Source organism: Aulostomus chinensis, chromosome 2, assembly GCF_037954235.1.
Source record: "Aulostomus chinensis isolate RoL2024-O1b breed Wild chromosome 2, RoL_Achi_v1.0, whole genome shotgun sequence".
Taxonomy (NCBI): domain Eukaryota; kingdom Metazoa; phylum Chordata; class Actinopteri; order Syngnathiformes; family Aulostomidae; genus Aulostomus; species Aulostomus chinensis.
This window is the reverse complement of record NC_141321.1, coordinates 33,749,106-33,767,543: the sequence shown is the minus strand read 5'-3', so window position 1 is coordinate 33,767,543 and position 18,438 is coordinate 33,749,106. Positions and strand designations below refer to the sequence as shown.

Genomic DNA, 18,438 nt, shown 5'->3' with positions numbered 1-18,438 from the left:
TTCCTCTGGGGGGTTGTGTGCTTTTTCCTGAACATGTGTCGTTAGCTTCACCTCTGGTACAGTTCAAACGTCTGAGTCACTGAGCGGCTGCACCAGTCACAGGAAGATGAGGTGAGAAGATCAGGAACAAATTATTTCCCTCTTCCCACAGATGTAGAACTAATTTTGCTCCAACCTGAAAGCTGACTGGTTATCATCTTAAGACTCGGTTTTATTCAGGATGGATCACAGGCGCTTTTACTAGAAATGTGATTATCCAGGCCCCAGTCATTTAAATAACAAAATAACAAAAACAAAAAGAGACACTTTCCTGCACAAAGAAAGGTTCTGACATTCAATTTCCATTAAGTTCAAAACCATTTATTGGACTGCTGGTATTAGCATTTGCAGCATGTCAGCTGTCAGCTATGCTAAAACACAGGAAAGCCTCAAGAAAAAAAAACAAGTAATACGGAATAGATTTTCTGTGACTTTCCTCAAAAAATAAAAGAGAAAAAGAAGAAGAAAGAGAATGAAGATATACAGCAATTATTTGTTGGGCTTGTCACAGTATCTAAATATTGGATTAAAACCCCGTCCCCAGTATGGTGTGACAGCCAGCGGTTGCTGCCAGTCAGTGCTGTGACTGCTCCACGTCACGCTGCCTCTCATTTGTGATCAGTCAGGTAGAAACGATGGAGCTGCAGAGAGGAGAAATACAGCGGGAGGATTTGGTGGCGTGCACCTGAAATGCTGTTGTTTGGATGCATTAAGTACAGCTGCGGGGTGGTTTGTCTCCTGAGCGCAGAGGACATGGCGGCCCACTGGAGCACTCGCCCCAATGGTTTAGACGCCAACTGGTTTGGACCGGTCCATCCGGGGAGGGACTGAGACGGAGAGCAATTGTAATCCGAGGGGTTGACGCCATGCGGAGCGCGTTCAGACGGAGGAATGTCTGCATCATTCTGGTACTACTGCCACTCCTCTATAGGTCCAGCGACTTTCACTACAGCTGCTGGCTTCTCTAACCAATTGGAAAGAATTAACAAAATAAAAATGGACAGAATGGAGGATGAGAAGGAGAGGCATATATATACCAATCTGGTTCTCACCTCAGCTTCGACGTCACAGGGTTCGCTATGTTTTCAGAGAGGCGAGGGAAAGAAACTAAACATGAAACATTTTCTTTTTTCTGTCGTTTACTGAACAAACTAAAGCTCTCGAATCAATGCTGCAACCTTCTAATAAAGTAATAAGATTTACTGGCACACATCGAAGAAACTTAAATCTCGAAGGAACTGGAACAGAAGACCATCATTAAAGCTCCAGCCAACGGTTGGTGGGTCTCTCCTGAAACCCTACAAACCCCTCCAGTACTTCTGAGTTCCTGGACGCCAAGAGAAGTCCATTGTTGTGTTCTATGACCCTGGAGACAATCAGCTATTATAGTCAAATACTGCACTTTTACAACTGTAGAGTTTTCAATTATACTAACGTAGTCGGTTGTGAGTCATTTTTCTGATTCATGAAAAGAAGGAAAAACAGTCCAAATAAAACCTCTCAATTTTCCTGACTGGGTCCCTTAAACCTCCGCCCAGGCGTCGTGACATCATCGGATCTCAACGTGGTTTTGAGTTCCGTCGATTGTCCCTCAATCACATGTCACAGAAGTCCATCCACAGCTTCCTGAGTGATCGCGCTGACAGACAAACCAACGCCGGCCGGCCATCACGTCAGCTCCCTGGCGGATGGAACCAGGATGGACGATGTTCAGATTTGGGCCAGTCAGTACCGGTGCCGGTGGCATACGGTACCGTTTGGTTGGCATTGTCATTAAAAACAAAAGTAAATTGTAAGAAGTATTTCTGAACTTGTAAATTTCTCAGTTGGCTGCTCACCTCAGCAAAACACACGTGCTCCATTCTTCAGCTTTTATCTCAATTATGTTTGAACGGTTTGTCAAGATTCTACAATTCGACACTTCTACAGTTTCCTTTGGAGGACGCTTTTGTCCAAAGTGACGCACAACACAAGCAAGAATTCAGACTGGAGGGAAAAACCTTGGTAAGAACGACAAAGTTTGATGGCTGCAGGTGCTGCCACCTAGTGGCAGAAGAAGTGCCAGGTTAATAAAATGACCACAACCAATAATCCAACATCAAAACATCCGTCAACATTCAACACATTCAGTGCCCAACACCGTCAGTGCTGAGTGTCCACTAACAGCCGGGTCTCAGACCTCCTGACTCGTTCTGCCCCTGAGGACGAAGAGGAGGAGGCTCAGGTTTGAGTGCCTCGTGTTCCCTGAACAGTTGAGCCTCCAAACGTCTCTTGAAGGTAGAAAGGGGTCGCATGGAGTTGGGTGGTGCAGTCCACCATTTGGGACTGACAGAGGAGAGGAGTCTGCTCGGGATTCAGAGCCACGCTGGGCTGGGAGCACCAGCCGTCTCTCACAGGCGGAGTGTAGCGGGCGAGGGGGCGTGTGGGGCTGGAAGCCAGTGAAGAAACTTCAACAGCGGGGTGACGTGCAGTTGTGGGCGCGTTGAAGACCAGACGTGCTGCTGCTTCTGGATGTTTCCTCAACGTTGCGGGCGTCCTAACCGATATTGCAGTGGACCGGTTCAGGTTCCCACACACACGGCTGCCACTTCCATCTCTGACTTATCACTCTCTCACCCTGATGCACTTCCTGGTAGGAAGTTTTATTCGTTTATCATGAAGCAGTTCTTGGTAAGAACTAATGAAACCTATTTTAGAATATCCTTCACCAAGACTCTCCTGACGGCCTTTTGTCCAGATTTCCAATCACATCAATCTTACTTCTGATCTTGTGAGAGGCGTTATTGAGGCTGCAGCCTTCTGTCAGCCACCGTATCTGGGAGGATTAAAATCTCTGACTGTAATCATTCTATCGGCCTGCAGCGCCGACTCACAGATGAAGACCAACCCTGGCTGGGAGTCCTCTGTGGGCCGATGCATCATATCAAGCCCTCCACCACATCATTTGTTTCTTCTCAACCCCACAAAGGAAACCCTCCACATCTGCCGTGGATCACGATCAGCTTGAAGAGTTGCAGGGTTAAAATGTGAGTTTGGACCTCAAAGACATTCGCACGTCTTGGTGGAGACGTTTGTTGTGATTAAATGGCAAGAAAATGCGTGGTTATTTTCTCCATTGACTGGAGGCTTTACAAGAGTCGGCAGATGATTAATGTTGAATTGTGTTACCACTTTCTCTTTCTCTTGTGCAAGAACATTGAAAGTTTAAGAATGATTAATAAAAAATAATCTATCAGCTCTCAAGAACAATTTCAGAGATGTTATTCCGTTTCTGCTGTGGATTTTTCGTCCTGACAGTCACACAAAGCCCCGAGCAACAATCCATTCTGAGAATAACAGCTTCTCCACAAAATTTTAAAATCGGTGATAAAAACATAATAAACACAGTGAGAGATGGCGAACGACCGCAGGATGAACAAATGCGGAAAGAAGACCAAGAAGGTAAATGACCTGGTGCATAAAGATGGCAGCGTGTGACTCAGCTCCCTCTGAATTATGCCCCGAACATTTAACAAGTGCCAAGACAGGATGCTGAAATTGGACAGTTTCATGGCAGCGTATTTGTGAGGAGCTCCGACCAGCGGGGAGCCGCCATCTACATGCGCACGCATTCATTATTCAAACACTGTTTCCTCCAATGCTGCACTGAAGCAAGAAACTAGGAAAACATTAGATATTCTCAGTGAGTATCATTCAAAATAAAATGTTTTTTGTTTTTTAAGAGTTCAACTCAAAATGAAAATGTTATTGTGAGCTTCTCCCGTCTTGGTTGTGTCCGTGTGGGTGTGTCTTATTATGCCGTCATGTCAATCACCTGGGGGTTCCCGTGCAGCTGCAGCTCATCCCTGTCATCACGCCACCCGGCTTTCCTCCACTACCCGCCAGACGATCCCGTGACCACGCCAGGTAACGTCATTGGCTCCAGGACAGATTTATTCCCCGTCAGGTGTCAGTGTTTAGTCCGGCTTCGTATCTAACCAGCGTCAGCCTCAAGCCTTGACTCCTGATCACGTCAGGCTGAGCTGAGCGGATCGTGGCAATGAGAACCGCAATCAAGATCCCAGGAATTTGTTCTTCTTGGGTGAAAACGCAACATCAGTTTAGGGTCTGGGAACGTTCAGCTACAAAAACACCTCATCAGGGTTGGACAATGATCAAGCTTTGGATTTGAGTAAAACTCAACTGTTAACTTCTGAAAATGTCTCGCTAAAAACACACGGTTCTCTATGAATGAAGGAGACTTAGCTGAGGTAAACGCACAGCGGGCGCCGTGAGGCCGGGCTGGACCGACTCCCTCTGCATCCAGGACTCACGAAGAAGTGGAGGGGAAAAACATCCTTTGTGAGCTCTCACTTATTTGTGAGTACGTGAAAGACAAAACCCACTTTTTTGGCTGAAGTAGTGCCTTTAAAGAAAATTGCTAATTTGCTTGTTCTCTTGTTTGCTCTAAATAGCAAAAGCACCAACGAATTAAGCAGCAACGTGACACAAAATAGGACAGACAGAAGAAAAGGACGCCATTATACATGAAATATCTTTCTCCTCTTAACAGGGGAGGGACAGCACGCAACCTCAGGGCACAATTCCTCCTGGCAATCTCATCACTAAACATGAGGATGCCACCAGACAAGGAAAAAAAAAGAAAGAGAAAGTAGAATGAATCAGCTCTGCTTTATAGCCTGGGCCAATCTATGAAACCCAGCCTGCTCTCTGCTCGCCATGCAATTACACACAACCTGTTGAGTGTTGTCCCGGGAATGCGGTCAGCGAGTCACCGGAGAGTTAATGAAATGCCAAGACGGAGGGAGAGAAATTGCCTATATAACCTATCCTCAAGGTGCCCTTGTGGTATTTCCACGAATAAGTCACACAAGAGGAGAAAATAGCAGCGCCCGTGGTAGCTCCAAGACAGGAGGAAGTTGTGCTGCCTTCAACTCATAATCTACTTTCACATCTGTGGAAATGAGAGCAATCCTTGAGTTGGTTCCTCGCCGGCAAACATCAGCGTCTCCAAAGGTCAGCAGACATGTAATTGCATGCCTCATTGAGATTTGTCAGCTTTTTCTGACCCTCTGGAAGAACGACCCCCCCCAACCAAAGGCTGCAGTCAACAGAGAACCGATTCTGTGTCCACACTCTTACCTGACAAGGCTCCCGGTGGCGTCGGGATCTCGGGCGGTGACTGCCCCGATGACGGTGTTGATGGGAGCGTTCTCGTTGACTTCAAGGAAGTATTTGGGTTCAGAGAAGACGGGAGGTTCGTCAGCGTCTTCCACCACTATCTTGACCGTGGCCGTGTCTTTGAAGGGGCCGCCACCACTGTGCTCCGAACGGATGTTGGTAGCCTCCACTTTCAGCGTGTAGGCTCGCTTGCTCTCGAAGTCTAAAGGCTGAAGGGGGACAACAGAAGCAAAGGTCAAATCTGCGTCCCTGACTCAGCGGCTGTGGGTCCGTCCCATCCTGCTGAGGTGCTGGTCGGTCTGCTGGTTGCTAACTGTAACTACTGGTAGTTCACTGCTCATTCTGCTGCTGCAAAAGAAAAAAAGAAAAAATCGAGAGGTGAATTGGGATGAAATGAAGTTTTTTAGAGAAGAAAAACAAAACTAAATGCTGCAACATATGACATTGTATGACAAACCTGTTTGATATTGTACCACCATGGTACTGTGACATGTCATATCACCCTGCAGGGCCTCTGGTGACGCCCTCCCCTTCCAGCTTGTTCAGGTCAACTATGAACCGTACTTTTAAGTACTTTTTAGAGGTATTTGAACTTCACTTTCCTGTTCTTACATTATAATAGTCTACTTGGCATATTTCAGCCAGAAATGTGCTCGGAGAACTTTCCAAATACTTATAATAATCACAAATTTGCACACAATAGTTTTAATTACCATATAATGGGAGTTAAAGCCGTTGAAGGGGGAATCCACCCCCCCAGCAATATCGCTCACTAATCTCAGTTGTTGATAAGAGCCTTTTTTCTCCTCTTTGCTTTTTTTTCCCAGAACGCCAGCCCTACAATCAGAGACGTGTAATTCGACAGGTGTGAGCAAGCACAGCGTCTGAAGAGGTGCTGTTGGTTGCTTGCGCGCCACTCCAGCTCCGATTGCCGTTGATTGAAACCCAAAACGTGGTCATTCGTCACAAGAAAACATGGAGGATTAAAAGTTAGTTGCCTGTAACTTCTGCAGCCTTTTGTCACTGAGGCCACAAATTCAGTCCATACATCAGTGTTGAAGCGGCGCCGCGCTCTTTTCTCAGTTTTGGTTCTGGAAAAAACCGACCGCGGCTGAGGGGTTGAAACAGGCACCACAGGAACGGCGCCCTCCTGCTTCTGTACAGGCGGTGTCATTGTGATGACGTCAAATGTGATGCATCAGCAAATATCCAGCCTGGTCGCTGTGCCGGCTGTGTCTCGGTTGTTGAATTTATCACCATCTGCAACTCGTTTTTATTGAAATCATTCAAACTCAATAAGTGTGATTTTCAGAGTTGCTGCAACTGAAAACACTCTCAAACGTGCAACCGGCTGGTGCTCTCACTGACAGCTGATTACCAGGCAGCATCGCACAACCAGCTCACACGAAACCAATCAAGGAATTCAACCAGGTCCTTTATCAAGGCTCTTAATGAATTTTCCAAAGACGTTTTGTACGGGACGTGTCATCATGTGACTGACATCATTATAGGGGATTGCTGTGCAGTGTTTCCTTTACAGATGGCTCATCATTAATACTTAAAAGGAAGAGGAGAGTCACAATTTTACTCTCTTGGCATCTCCGAGGACAACCCAGACTGTCACAATTTCATTCTGAATCACCTCCGGTCGCACTCATACTAGTAGAATAATGGGATCAAGTCACTTCCACGCTCCATAACCAGGATTTATAGGGAAATCAAAACTGGGCCTTGCCGCTTGAGGGGATAGGAGCTGGCTTTGGGAGAGAGAGAGGAGCATGAACAAAACCAGAAATGTATTCCGTTAGAGAAATAGGACGACAGTGAGAGTCTCTCTGTCCCTGAGGTCAGACAGGGCTAGTGCTGAGAGCTCCAGGGCCAGAGAGGCGTGTGTGTGTGTGTGTGTGTGTGTGTGTGTGTGTGTGTGTGTGTGTGTGTGTGTGTGTGTGAGTGTGTGTGTGTGTGTCTGGGGGTCCAGCTGCACCAGCAGTGGCATGGGAGGACAAGGGAAGTGACCCAGAGCTTTACCTTCCACACTCCTCCACTCCTGGTGTAAGCCCCCTGAAGCCTTTCAAAGCTACACTCCTGCATGGTCTGAGAGGCTATTTGGAACACTTTCATTATTAACCTCCCTCCCTTACTTCAGCGCCCCCCCCCACTCCTGACACCCCTCCATTCCTTCTTTCTCTCTCTCTCTCTGATCCTGCCATCTGTGCTGAGAAAGTACAGAGTGTGGCTGGACCTCGAGCCAATGTAGAAGGCTTTGATTCAAAGAGAAGTGGAGAGTCAGAGCCTGGATGGTCCGAATGACCCTAATAAAACGAACACGGGAGAGGTGCGAAGCTGCGTTTCAGAGCAAAATCTTATTTGAAGGTCATTCTCAAGTGCAAATAACGTACTACCGACTCTTCGTATGTGAGAGAGCAGAACAACGTGGGCTCTTTGAATATGAAGACTGCAGTGATGACACGCAACACGCTCGCCTCCACGGGAGCCGCCATTGTTGATTTTAACTGTGAGTCTGACTGATGTCATGTCTAAACCCCGCCCCCATCTCGTAAAAGGACACTGATTGGCTGAGCCACTTTTGCTGTACTCCAGTGATTTCAGCTACTACAGTAGTTGTGACTCTCCTTCGTCATAATACTGCAGTATAATTCTCACTTGAATTCTCTCCATCGTGTGAAAACCACTCATTATTTTTTTCCAGAGTCCTGTCAGAGAGCAGAAAGGAGAGGCGGCTGACATATTTAATTATTAATGTAATTGTAACAAATCCACTCAAAGGGTTTTAGGAAAACAGTGGCAAACAGCTTCTCTAATTATGGCTACTTAGATTTGATTAAAATGTTTTTGTAATATCAATAAAAGATGCAAGCTGCTCTTTTAAATACTGTTTAATATCCTGAACATGGAGGCAGAATAGAAGTCGTGCTTTGACCTGTTCAAATTATTAGTTCAATAAACCCTCAGCACTTGGAGTGAATAACCCAGAGAGACACTTTGATTTTTATTAGTATGCATGCTGATGCAGTTTGGAGAGTCTCAGAGAGTTGGGCTTACTCAACTTTCCCTGGTCTCCCTCATTAAGCTAGCACACCTGCTAGGACTAGCACTCCCCGCTAGCGTTAGCTAGGGTTAGCTTGTCCCGAAGCAGTTGCAGTTCCAAAGTGGTGACTTGTAACCGGAGAACGGTCGCGTGGTATTTAATGTTATCCCCGTTCAGAGCGACAGCGCCTTTTTATTTATTTAGTCAAACAATCAAATCGAGTCCAAGTCTACTCTGAAATGTTTGGTGCATCTCTTCTTTGCTATGAAGGTTCCGTAGGGAGTTTATACTCTCATAAATTCCCTCTAAACAACAGGCAAATGAATCATATTTTCAAATTGGAAGAGCAGGCTGAAACTCTGCAAATAACGCTTGTCGTGTTTTAACACCCCCTCGCCGCCACGTCCCACCCCTCAGCCCTGCTGTGTCATTCTCTGCTCTCTCAGGCTTAAGCGTCAAATCGGTATGTACACACAGACCATTTACAGACTTCAAAGTTCAGCGTTGGCTGCAGGGGTGAAAGCTCCGCACCGCACTAACATCCCTCGACAAGCCTGGGGGCCGGCAGATAAAAAGCTTAAAACCCAAATAGCAAAGAATCTCTCCCCTGGTTTGTGCCTTTCCAACCTCTGTTAGATCAATATATTTCAACCTTGCCACAATCTTTAATAATTTAAATTCTATGTTAGTTGGCGCTTCAAAGATCAGCGCAGCATTTGACAGGGACGGTGTTTGTTGCGGGTCACAGAATCTTTTCTTCTGTCACCCTGGTTGGAGGACAAAACTTGTGATGATTCATCAAACCTTAAAAAAGTACCTGCTCAGCTGGAGGACGCGGCAGTGGAATGGCAGTATTTAGGTTAGCTATAAGCTCAAGGTCGAGGGCGCTTGGCACAAGAGGCCAACCCTTTCAAATCAGTAAACAGATGAATGTTTCAAGTACGATGCCTGGCGTGAAGAGGTTTGCATTCGTCTGTAGATTATCAGTTGTTATCTAAAGGTCACACCCAGCAAGATTGAGAACGAAGCTCTCAACTTGTCTGTCTAAATATGATTCAGAAGCTTAAGGCTAAATATTTTGAGGTTCCTCTGCACTCTGGGGTCCTCTGGCCCATCAAGTTTATCACTACCATCGTCAAGGTTTGCTGGTTAAATACCTGCTGCGCGTAGGGAAACACATGAAAAGGTTACAACTGCGGCTTCTCTAATCTGTAAAGTAGAAGCAACAACAATACTCACAAGACACAAAAAAATAAATCACCTTGAAATCTCCCGACTGGCGGCTGCAGTCTGAGAGTCCAAGCATCAGTGGAGTTGTGCTGCTGTGTCTTGTTAGTAAACGGAGCAGCAGGAATCCGCCAGAAGCTCCCTGAGGTGACGTGATGCACACAACACAAACTTTGATGGTTGGAAGAGCAGTAATGGCACCTATGAGAGGTGACCGTGAAGATGCACTTACTCTCATTATTCATGTTTTTTGGGGCCACAACTTACTTATTTGGACAACTTGTGGGAACAAGTTAAATCTCCTGGCTTCTAAATATACTTTTCTCCTCTCAAACGTTTGTCTCTCTGTGGCCTCTCACCGCTTCGCTAAGACAGAGCCCCAGGTGTCCTACCGTCCTCCAACAAACTGAGAGTCCCAGGTAGAAACACCAGGAGGAGACGGGAAGAATGAGGCTCCACAGGACGCCGGCCAGGACGTCTCCAAAAAGACCAACACGTCTGACATTTGCTTTGTCAACAGTTAGAGATTTTGTGACTTTGTGTCGAGTTTGTTCACCTGCGCCGGCGTTTTCTTTAGCGGCGGTGAATTGTCGTCCCAGCAGATTGCCTTACGTCTCATACATTCCCCCTCCCACGCAGTTCATTGTTCACACTTTGACAAAGTCACTCCGCATGTCCTTGGGGTAATGTCATTTCACATCACAACAAAGTAGCATAGCACCTCTCAATGATGTATAGCTGCTCCCCCCAGACATCGAACCGACCATGACTTAAAACTCAGGCGCGCTCGTCCATGAATCATAGATATGATTCAATATATGTAAACATCCTCTACCAGGCAGGCCACCTATACACAAGAAATACAGAATACATGCATACATAAGAGGCCCGTTGCTTGGCATGTGTGACGCAGTGTGTTCAGATCCCAGTCAGATTCTCCACAGATGTCCTTGAGACACAGCTGTGTTTCTCTGGCAGGTCACAGCATTATTAAAAATACACTGGGATTTTCAAATGTGAATTTCACGCGCGTGAGTGCAACCTGGCAGCGGGCGCTCTACGTTCGCAGAGGCGCGCGGAGGAACCCCAGCAGGACGACGTTCACACTGCATCCCTACAACACAATAAGAAACTTTGTGTGAAAACCCCTGCGATCCGGAGATCCTATCATCAGCAAAGTGTGCGTCTCGGCCACTGCCAGACTTTAACAGATGATCTCGTGAATGCCGCGCTACCCCGCCTTTATGGATGTGTCTGCCTCAAGGTTACAGATGCAGGATCTGTGACGCGTTCGCTACCAGCGGCTTGTTTTATCAGGAACTCACACCTGAGAGCAACGTTCATGAACATCTTTTCTCGTCCGGTACTCATGAAACTCAATCAAAAACTGCGCCAGTAAAGTTGCTTTTGGGTGAGAAGCGAGGAACAGGAATGGGCACGAGCAAGGTTTTCCTTGCACGAGTAATGACATAATTTACAGGGGGGGGGGGGGGGTTAATTCCTCATGGAGGGATGTTCTATTTTTAGAACTCATCTTAAAACAAATCAGCTGCAGCAAACAGCAGAAAATCGGAGGCCTGCTGTCAATCCAAGCAATCGCAGCTATTTGATATGAAGAATTTACTCACAACCCGACCAACACTGGGACACAAAGGGCCTGCAGTGGCACACAGCATCAACCATCAGTGTCTCCCCCAGGTTTGTGCTGGTCGACATGCTGGAGGCGTTTAAAGGCGAGGCGGTTGGCTCATCGATCCCGCTAGCTTAGCGGGTTTTACGACGCAATGATGTGCCAGCAGAGGTGACAGGAGAGGCATTAAAGAGGGTATGCCAGTTTATTCCATTCCAATGTACATGGCAGTAAAAGTACCTTGCATGTAGTCTTCCTGTTTTTCTGGGGGTTTTGTACTTCCGTTGGTATTGTTGCTGTTTCTTTACGTTTAATCAGTGCTTTTGTAATTGCAAGATAAATAAGACAAAGCTGACTGCTAGCTCAAAGCAACGAATGTCAGTGGGATTCGTTAGCAAATTGTCGCAGAGCCTCGCCACTCACCGGTAACTGGGTGGTCATGGCTGACAGTCTGAGAACAGAACTACGGTTTACGCTGACCGGCCAGCAGCAGTGAATGATCAGCGCTCCCTGTAGCTCACAGATGAACAAGCCAATGGAAAATATTCTTAAGTAACTTTTTCCTCTTAGCTAGTGTTCTTTAGCCGTCCTGTTGTCGCCGTCTCACCTTTCTGAGCCGCAGAATTCCCTCCTGTGTCTGTGAGTCGGTGACGATCTCAAACATGCCTTGGCTGTCCCCCTCGATGACGCTGTACGTGGACTTGGCATTCTCGCCGATGTCGCGATCATTGGCCTTCACCTTGCCACCCATTTTCTCTAAAGGCAGGTCTTCACGGATCACAAACTCATACAAACCTGGAGGAGGAGCAAATATATAAATGTGAAGAAAAGGTGATCAAACGCATTGGGCATAAATGTTTGATGCAGTTCCCAAGATACCATGCATCTTTGATATTTGTCGTCAAAATAAGGTTTGAGTCAGACTTCCAAGATCTCGTCAAAACTGACTAAATTCTGAGTTGAAAATATATATACAGTAAATTTATATAATATACTTAAATACAAACAGACCCATATTCACAGTTTGTTGTTTTTCTCCACAAAATTCCCACATGTAGCTCAAATCCTGGTCCAGAGGGGAATCCACACTGACAGCAGCAGGTTCTGCTCCCGAGGGATGAATTTCAGATATTTGAGTCCAGAATGTTGACTTACTCTTAGAGAACTTTGGCGGATTGTCGTTGATGTCCGTCAGTGTGACGGTGACAGTCGTGGTTCCTGACAAGCCTCCCATGTGACCTCCCATGTCCTTGGCTTGAATGACCACCAGGTAATCCTCTCGGATTTCCCGGTCCATCCCTTGGAGAGCAACTCTGATGGTTGCTAGAGGTGGAAACAGATCATAACACACTACTGCAATTAAACACGACTGATGCACAGCTTTTTAATGATGCACACGTGAGTATACACAAGCAAAAAAAAAACAAAAAAACAAAGCATGAAATAACCTTCACGCCCACCTTATTCTACACCGCACAACAACATGACTTCATACGACAAGGACACCACGCCAAGCAGAGGTAAAGAAAGCCCTGCCTGTATACTTTCTGAAAAAGCAGGCTGTGTGCGAATGCTGTCTCAGTGCTGGAAATCAGCTGTTTGTTTTCCAATGTGTTGTTCTGCAGTCTGTAGTCATTTGTATTCTGATTGAGTGTGAATTATGCTGTCTGTCTTGTATAATCTTGAATATTGTATGCAGAAAGGACCTTATTGACTCTGCCACGGCACTGAATATAAAAAGGGCTCAGCACCGGCATATACGGATAATCCACTCAGGAAACAGAGGCCCGCAGGATCATCAAATGAATATAAAACCCCTCATAAAAGCCAGGCTTTGGCATGACACCCTGCCTTGGTCCTGAGCTGGCTCAGAAAATGAGAATATGCTTCGCTATGTCAGAAAAGCACGGGAGGGGTTAGGACGTTGTCTGGGACTGCATTTTCTGTTCTCTCTGGAGAGATTTTCCTCAGACGTTTAGCGCAACTCCTGGCCTCTGGAGGTCACAGGCAACACGGATGAAACGGCCAGAAAGTGTCAGAGCATTGTTGGATGTTTAAACAACAGGAGCAACAAACCTCCAGCACGGACAACTGCATGTCCTGTAGACCTTGTTGTCACTTACATCGTGAATCTCATTACAAGATGTGACACGATTTCTGTCTCCCTCCTCAGGGGAACGGCGACTGGATCACGGACGTCAACACAGCAGCAGCCAAAGCATCAATAAAGCAACATAATAGATGGTCCTGCTTTATGGATGTGGACTATTAAGGCACATGCATGGAGATGTGGGTCCCCCTAGAGAGCAGCTGTAGTGTGACCTGGAGAGGGTGATGAATAAATCAGATGAGATCAAATGTTCATCAGGAAAGTCTGCACGAGGAGGACAGGGTGCTTGACTTGTAGAGGAGCGAATCTGAGTGAAGAATTGTTGGCTCAGTAGAAACCGAAAGAAGAACTGGGATTCTCTATAATCAAAATGCATCCAATGAAGCTGAACGTTGTCATAGCGTACTTGTAGATATACAACTACAATAAACCTGTGCCTGTTTTCATGAACTACTGCTACACACTGCAGATGTCGGCTGTCTGTCACGTGTGATGTCTGGAACTTTCATCGAAGCCTTTTTCAAACCACGTATGCAGGAAGACGTCGTTCCTGGTTCCTGCTGCGGATCCATCGACTGCCACACAAATGACATTTATTTGGATCATTTTTCTGGTGTATTTGAGCATGCTGAGCACTATTAGATATTGCTCTCTTTTATTATAATTATTGTTGTCAATGTTTGTTTTTTCCCTAAAGTTTTCATCTGCAGCCCAGGAAGAGGATCTCCTCTAGGGTACACGTGGAGTAAAAATACTAATTTAAGGTACTGAAGCGATGATTGCTGCTGAACAAAAGTAAGCACACAGATAAAGATGCTTTGAAACAACCTGGAACTATCATTTAAAGGGCTTATTTTATGTACTCGTCAATCCAAAAGCACTTGAATTGCGAAAAGTAGCTGAAAATTGAACCAGTGTGTACTGGTGTGCAGGACCCAGCACAACCCCGTCGCTGGATAAACGTGGGCAAACCATCATTATTATTATGGATGTTCTTGATGTTTCTGACTCAAATATGCAGTTAACATGAACACTGATAGGATGTGTATAAGCCAGAAATCACTGGAGGGTCGACGTTCCAAACGACACTGAACAGTTCTGATCAGAGCCACTACGTTCTTCTCAATCTAAAACCCACTGAGTGCCTGTTGCTGCATCGACGACGTCACCCTTCAGGGAGTTTGTGTTTCCTGGTTCAGAAATGTTGAGACCATCTGTGGTTTTGCGTTCATGTTTGATCCTGATTTTCTTCTGTTTTTCCGGCCAGCACTTGGACGACGTGAGTCAGTAACTAAATGATGCTTGACATCAATTTCCTCCTTAAACCTGGCAAAGGTAAAATCCGACTCTTAAAAGATGAGGCTAAAATGGCGCATCAGCTGCAGCGATACGAGAGACGTCTGATGGAGGCCGAGCCTGAAACGCTCCCTACTGTCCGTGTTGATCCGTCTCACTCGTCCTTGTGAATGTCTCGACGCGGGACGCACCAGGAGACGTTTGAAGGACAGGTGAACCTGGATACGCCATTAATACAGAGCCCGTGATAAATCCTTTACAACACCTACTAAATAACGCATTTTAAATGACCTTTTTCTGACAGATAAAAGCCTTTTTTTAAAAATCAAACGATTACAGTTAAAACCGTCGCTCGTCTAAGCAGTAACATTTCTCCCACACGTCTGATTTGAACTGCTCTCCTCTTGTCGCGCAAACACAAATGAAGAACACAAACAATTGGCTCGCACGCATGCACGCACGCACGCACACGCAAACATACTTCCTGCTGGAAGCAACACTCTCATCTCTGTTGATCATCATTAATTATTCAAATTAATTCCTAATCACTGAAAAGGGAGGATAGACAAACACTCATTTCCATACGTATTTGCCTCAACTTTTTTCTTCCACCTACTATTAACCAAGTGGTGAATTGGGGCATGATGTTTATTTATTTATTGCATACTTTTCATTTCTGATGTGGCGTCCTAAGTGTCAGACTCATTCTGATGGTTGTTTCCCCTCTTACCTTTTATTTTTCATTAACATTCATTAAAACATCTGGCTCACTTGAATGAGCCATCTGCATGCGCTCTGCAGTCACACAAAGCATGAATGCTAATCCCTAAACTGTCCGTTTTCTGGAGCCGCGTCCCGAATTCAGACGCTTTCAGGATTGTGTGACGCCTGATAGCGGCGAGGACGAGTCCCATTTCTATGTGTGGAACTGTGTGTTCATGCTAATTATGTACATAAATTCTGAGACTCCCGTTCTTGACGCTTGTTTATTATGTTCTGTTCTCCAAATTGTGAGCCGTCGATTTCCATCTCATTTCTTATTAATGTCATTTCAACATTATTTAATCATATTGCTTACAGACAAATGTTAAAAAGTCAGCTGCACAAGCAATTAAAGATCCAATCTGGAATCTGCCAGGAGATCACTTTATGCATGATGACACTGCTGAAGACGTTGCCTTGAAAGGAAGCAGTCATAATAATAATAATAATAATTATTATTATTATTGTTGTTGTTATTTTGGAATCATAACACAGCGATATTACCCAGCAGCATATGAGCGCTGGCCCATTTACTATTTAGGACAGCCAGTCAGCTGATTGCAAAGCTCTGCTTATGAATATTATATCTTAGTGGTTGTAATAACGGAGCTCATTGTTGAACAGCGTCAGAGACGATCAGCTGACCTCGCCAGGCTTCGACGGAGAAACACTGCTAGTTTCCTCCGTAGGTCTGGGTGATGGAAACGTGTCTGGGGCTGCTGGTGAAAGCAGATGTGAGAGGCCGGTTCCTGCAGGGCCGTCATCCAGGCTGCAGGCACCTGTGAGGGGTGGATAGAACACCCTCCACTGGCGGCGTCTTCAAATGGCGTCTGCCGAAGGTCTCAGTGAGAGCCGAACATTGCATCATTAAATTTATTGGGAGCCACTGACACTGCCGACGGATGTTGTTTCTGTTACATAAGTTGTGCAGTATTCAACATACTGTAATCACCCCCCCCCCCCCACACACACACACACACATTTTAATTGAAGCTACATACAGGCTGATGTTCTGTTTATGTGCAGCTGTAGAGGGGAAGAAGATGAAGACATCCAGGGAATATCTAGATCTCTGCAGCCATGTTCATACAGGTTTTTAAGTTATAACCACCATGGTCAGTTCCACTTGGAGAAATTACAGAGAGCTGCAGAGCTCCACCTGGAGGGCTCCAAACACATCCCCTCAGACGCCTGGTCGGCAGGTGGCGCCTCATCCTTCACTGCATCATCTGTCTGTCTGTCTGTCAGCTGACGTAAACGCCTTGAATTCTTGGGGTCGACCAGGGTCAGCGAGCAGCGCTGAAAGCCTGGTTCCCTCATCACCAAGTCCGATGGAATTTGGAATGAAATGTGATGAATGCATCTTTTATTGTTTTGTTGTGCAGAATAAAATCCCTTACTAAATATCACACACGTGAAATTTGAAGTTATTTTTATTTTGCATCAGCAGTTGCTAACAAGTTGCTGAGCAAGACTACAACTGTCGTCACAGCAAAAGCGTGAAGCTGTACTTGTACTACTAGTGACTGTATTTACACTGAAAGTGTGTGTGCGTGCATTCCTGTGTGTGTGTGTGCGCGTGCATGCGTGTGTGTGTGTCAATGTGTGTATTACCATCTAAGCAAAGGATTCAAGTCTCATGAAGCTCTGCTACTGAGCTGATTCTTGGCAATTATCAAAAACCCAATTTAAAAATTCAATTGGAACCTGTGGAGACGCTAACTTCCTGTTGGACTACAAAAACAACTCATCCCTGACGTTCTAACTTCCTGTTGGACTGCAAAAACAACTCGTCCCTGACATTCTAACTTCCTGTTGGACTGCAAAAACAACTCATCCCTGACATTCTAACTTCCTGTTGGACTACAAAAACAACTCATCCCTGACATTCTAACGTCCTGTTGGACTACAAAAACAACTCATCCCTGACATTCTAATTCCTGAACTCATCCCTGACATTCTAACTTCCTGTTGGACTACAAAAACAACTCATCCCTGACGTTCTAACTTCCTGTTGGACTACAAAAACAACTCATCCCTGACATTCTAACTTCCTGTTGGACTGCAAAAACAACTCATCCCTGACATTCTAACTTCCTGTTGGACTACAAAAACAACTCATCCCTGACATTCTAACTTCCTGTTGGACTACAAAAACAACTCATCCCTGACATTCTAACTTCCTGTTGGACTACAAAAACAACTCATCCCTGACGTTCTAACTTCCTGTTGGACAACAAAAACAACTCATCCCTGACATTCTAACTTCCTGTTGGACTACAAAAACAACTCATCCCTGACATTCTAACTTCCTGTTGGACTACAAAAACAACTCATTCCTGAAATTCTGACGTCCTGTTGGACTACAAAAACAACTCATCCCTGACGTTCTAACTTCCTGTTGGACTACAAAAACAACTCATCCCTGACATTCTAACTTGCTGTTGGACTACAAAAACAACTCATCCCTGACATTCTAACTTCCTGTTGGACTACAAAAACAACTCATCCCTGACATTCTAACTTCCTGTTGGACTACAAAAACAACTCATCCCTGACATTCTAACTTCCTGTTGGACTACAAAAACAACTCATCCCTGACGTTCTAACTTCCTGTTGGACTACAAAAACAACTCATCCCTGACATTCTAACTTCCTGTTGGACAACAAAAACAACTCATCCCTGACGTTCTAACTTCCAGTTGGACTACAAAAACAACTCATCCCTGACATTCTAACTTCCTGTTGGACTACAAAAATGCCTTCTTCTTAACATGCCAGCTCTATTTACAGTATTTAGTTGCTGAGAGGTGTTTGACACTCGTTCAGCTCACACTAGGTCTCATACCCTCACGATGTTGTTAGGAACAAAAAGTCCTTGTGTCTGCATCTATAAGAAGATGTGCATTTCTATGTTCACATTTTGTTCAGATGTTCGTATTACATGGTGCTGGTACAGGATGCTGTGTGCTAACCGTTCCAAGTGACTGATAATATGAAGCTGCACTGATAAATCTTTTTCACGGTTCCTGCTTCCCAGCAGAATTACCGAGGTCTTCATAATTAGTCATTAAATCTTAAACTGGCCCTCATCAGCGCTGAGGCGGCGCATCCCACCTCCTACTTGGCTACACCTTAAGGATA

The 18,438-nt window shown here is 45.4% G+C and overlaps 1 protein-coding gene across 3 annotated transcripts in view; it reads right to left on the bottom strand.

Moving 5' to 3' along the window:
* cdh8 (cadherin 8) overlaps positions 1 to 18,438 on the bottom strand; it is a 111,657-nt gene that overhangs the window by 14,029 nt on the left and 79,190 nt on the right. For all 3 annotated transcript variants that reach the window (XM_086190670.1, XM_086190668.1, XM_086190669.1), the window contains exons 5-7: positions 12,282 to 12,449; positions 11,734 to 11,921; positions 5,182 to 5,429 (exon numbers count right to left, since the gene is read on the bottom strand). In XM_086190670.1, coding sequence (XP_086046796.1) covers positions 5,182 to 5,429; positions 11,734 to 11,921; positions 12,282 to 12,449 — 604 coding nt within the window. The remainder of the gene's footprint in view (positions 1 to 5,181; positions 5,430 to 11,733; positions 11,922 to 12,281; positions 12,450 to 18,438) is intronic.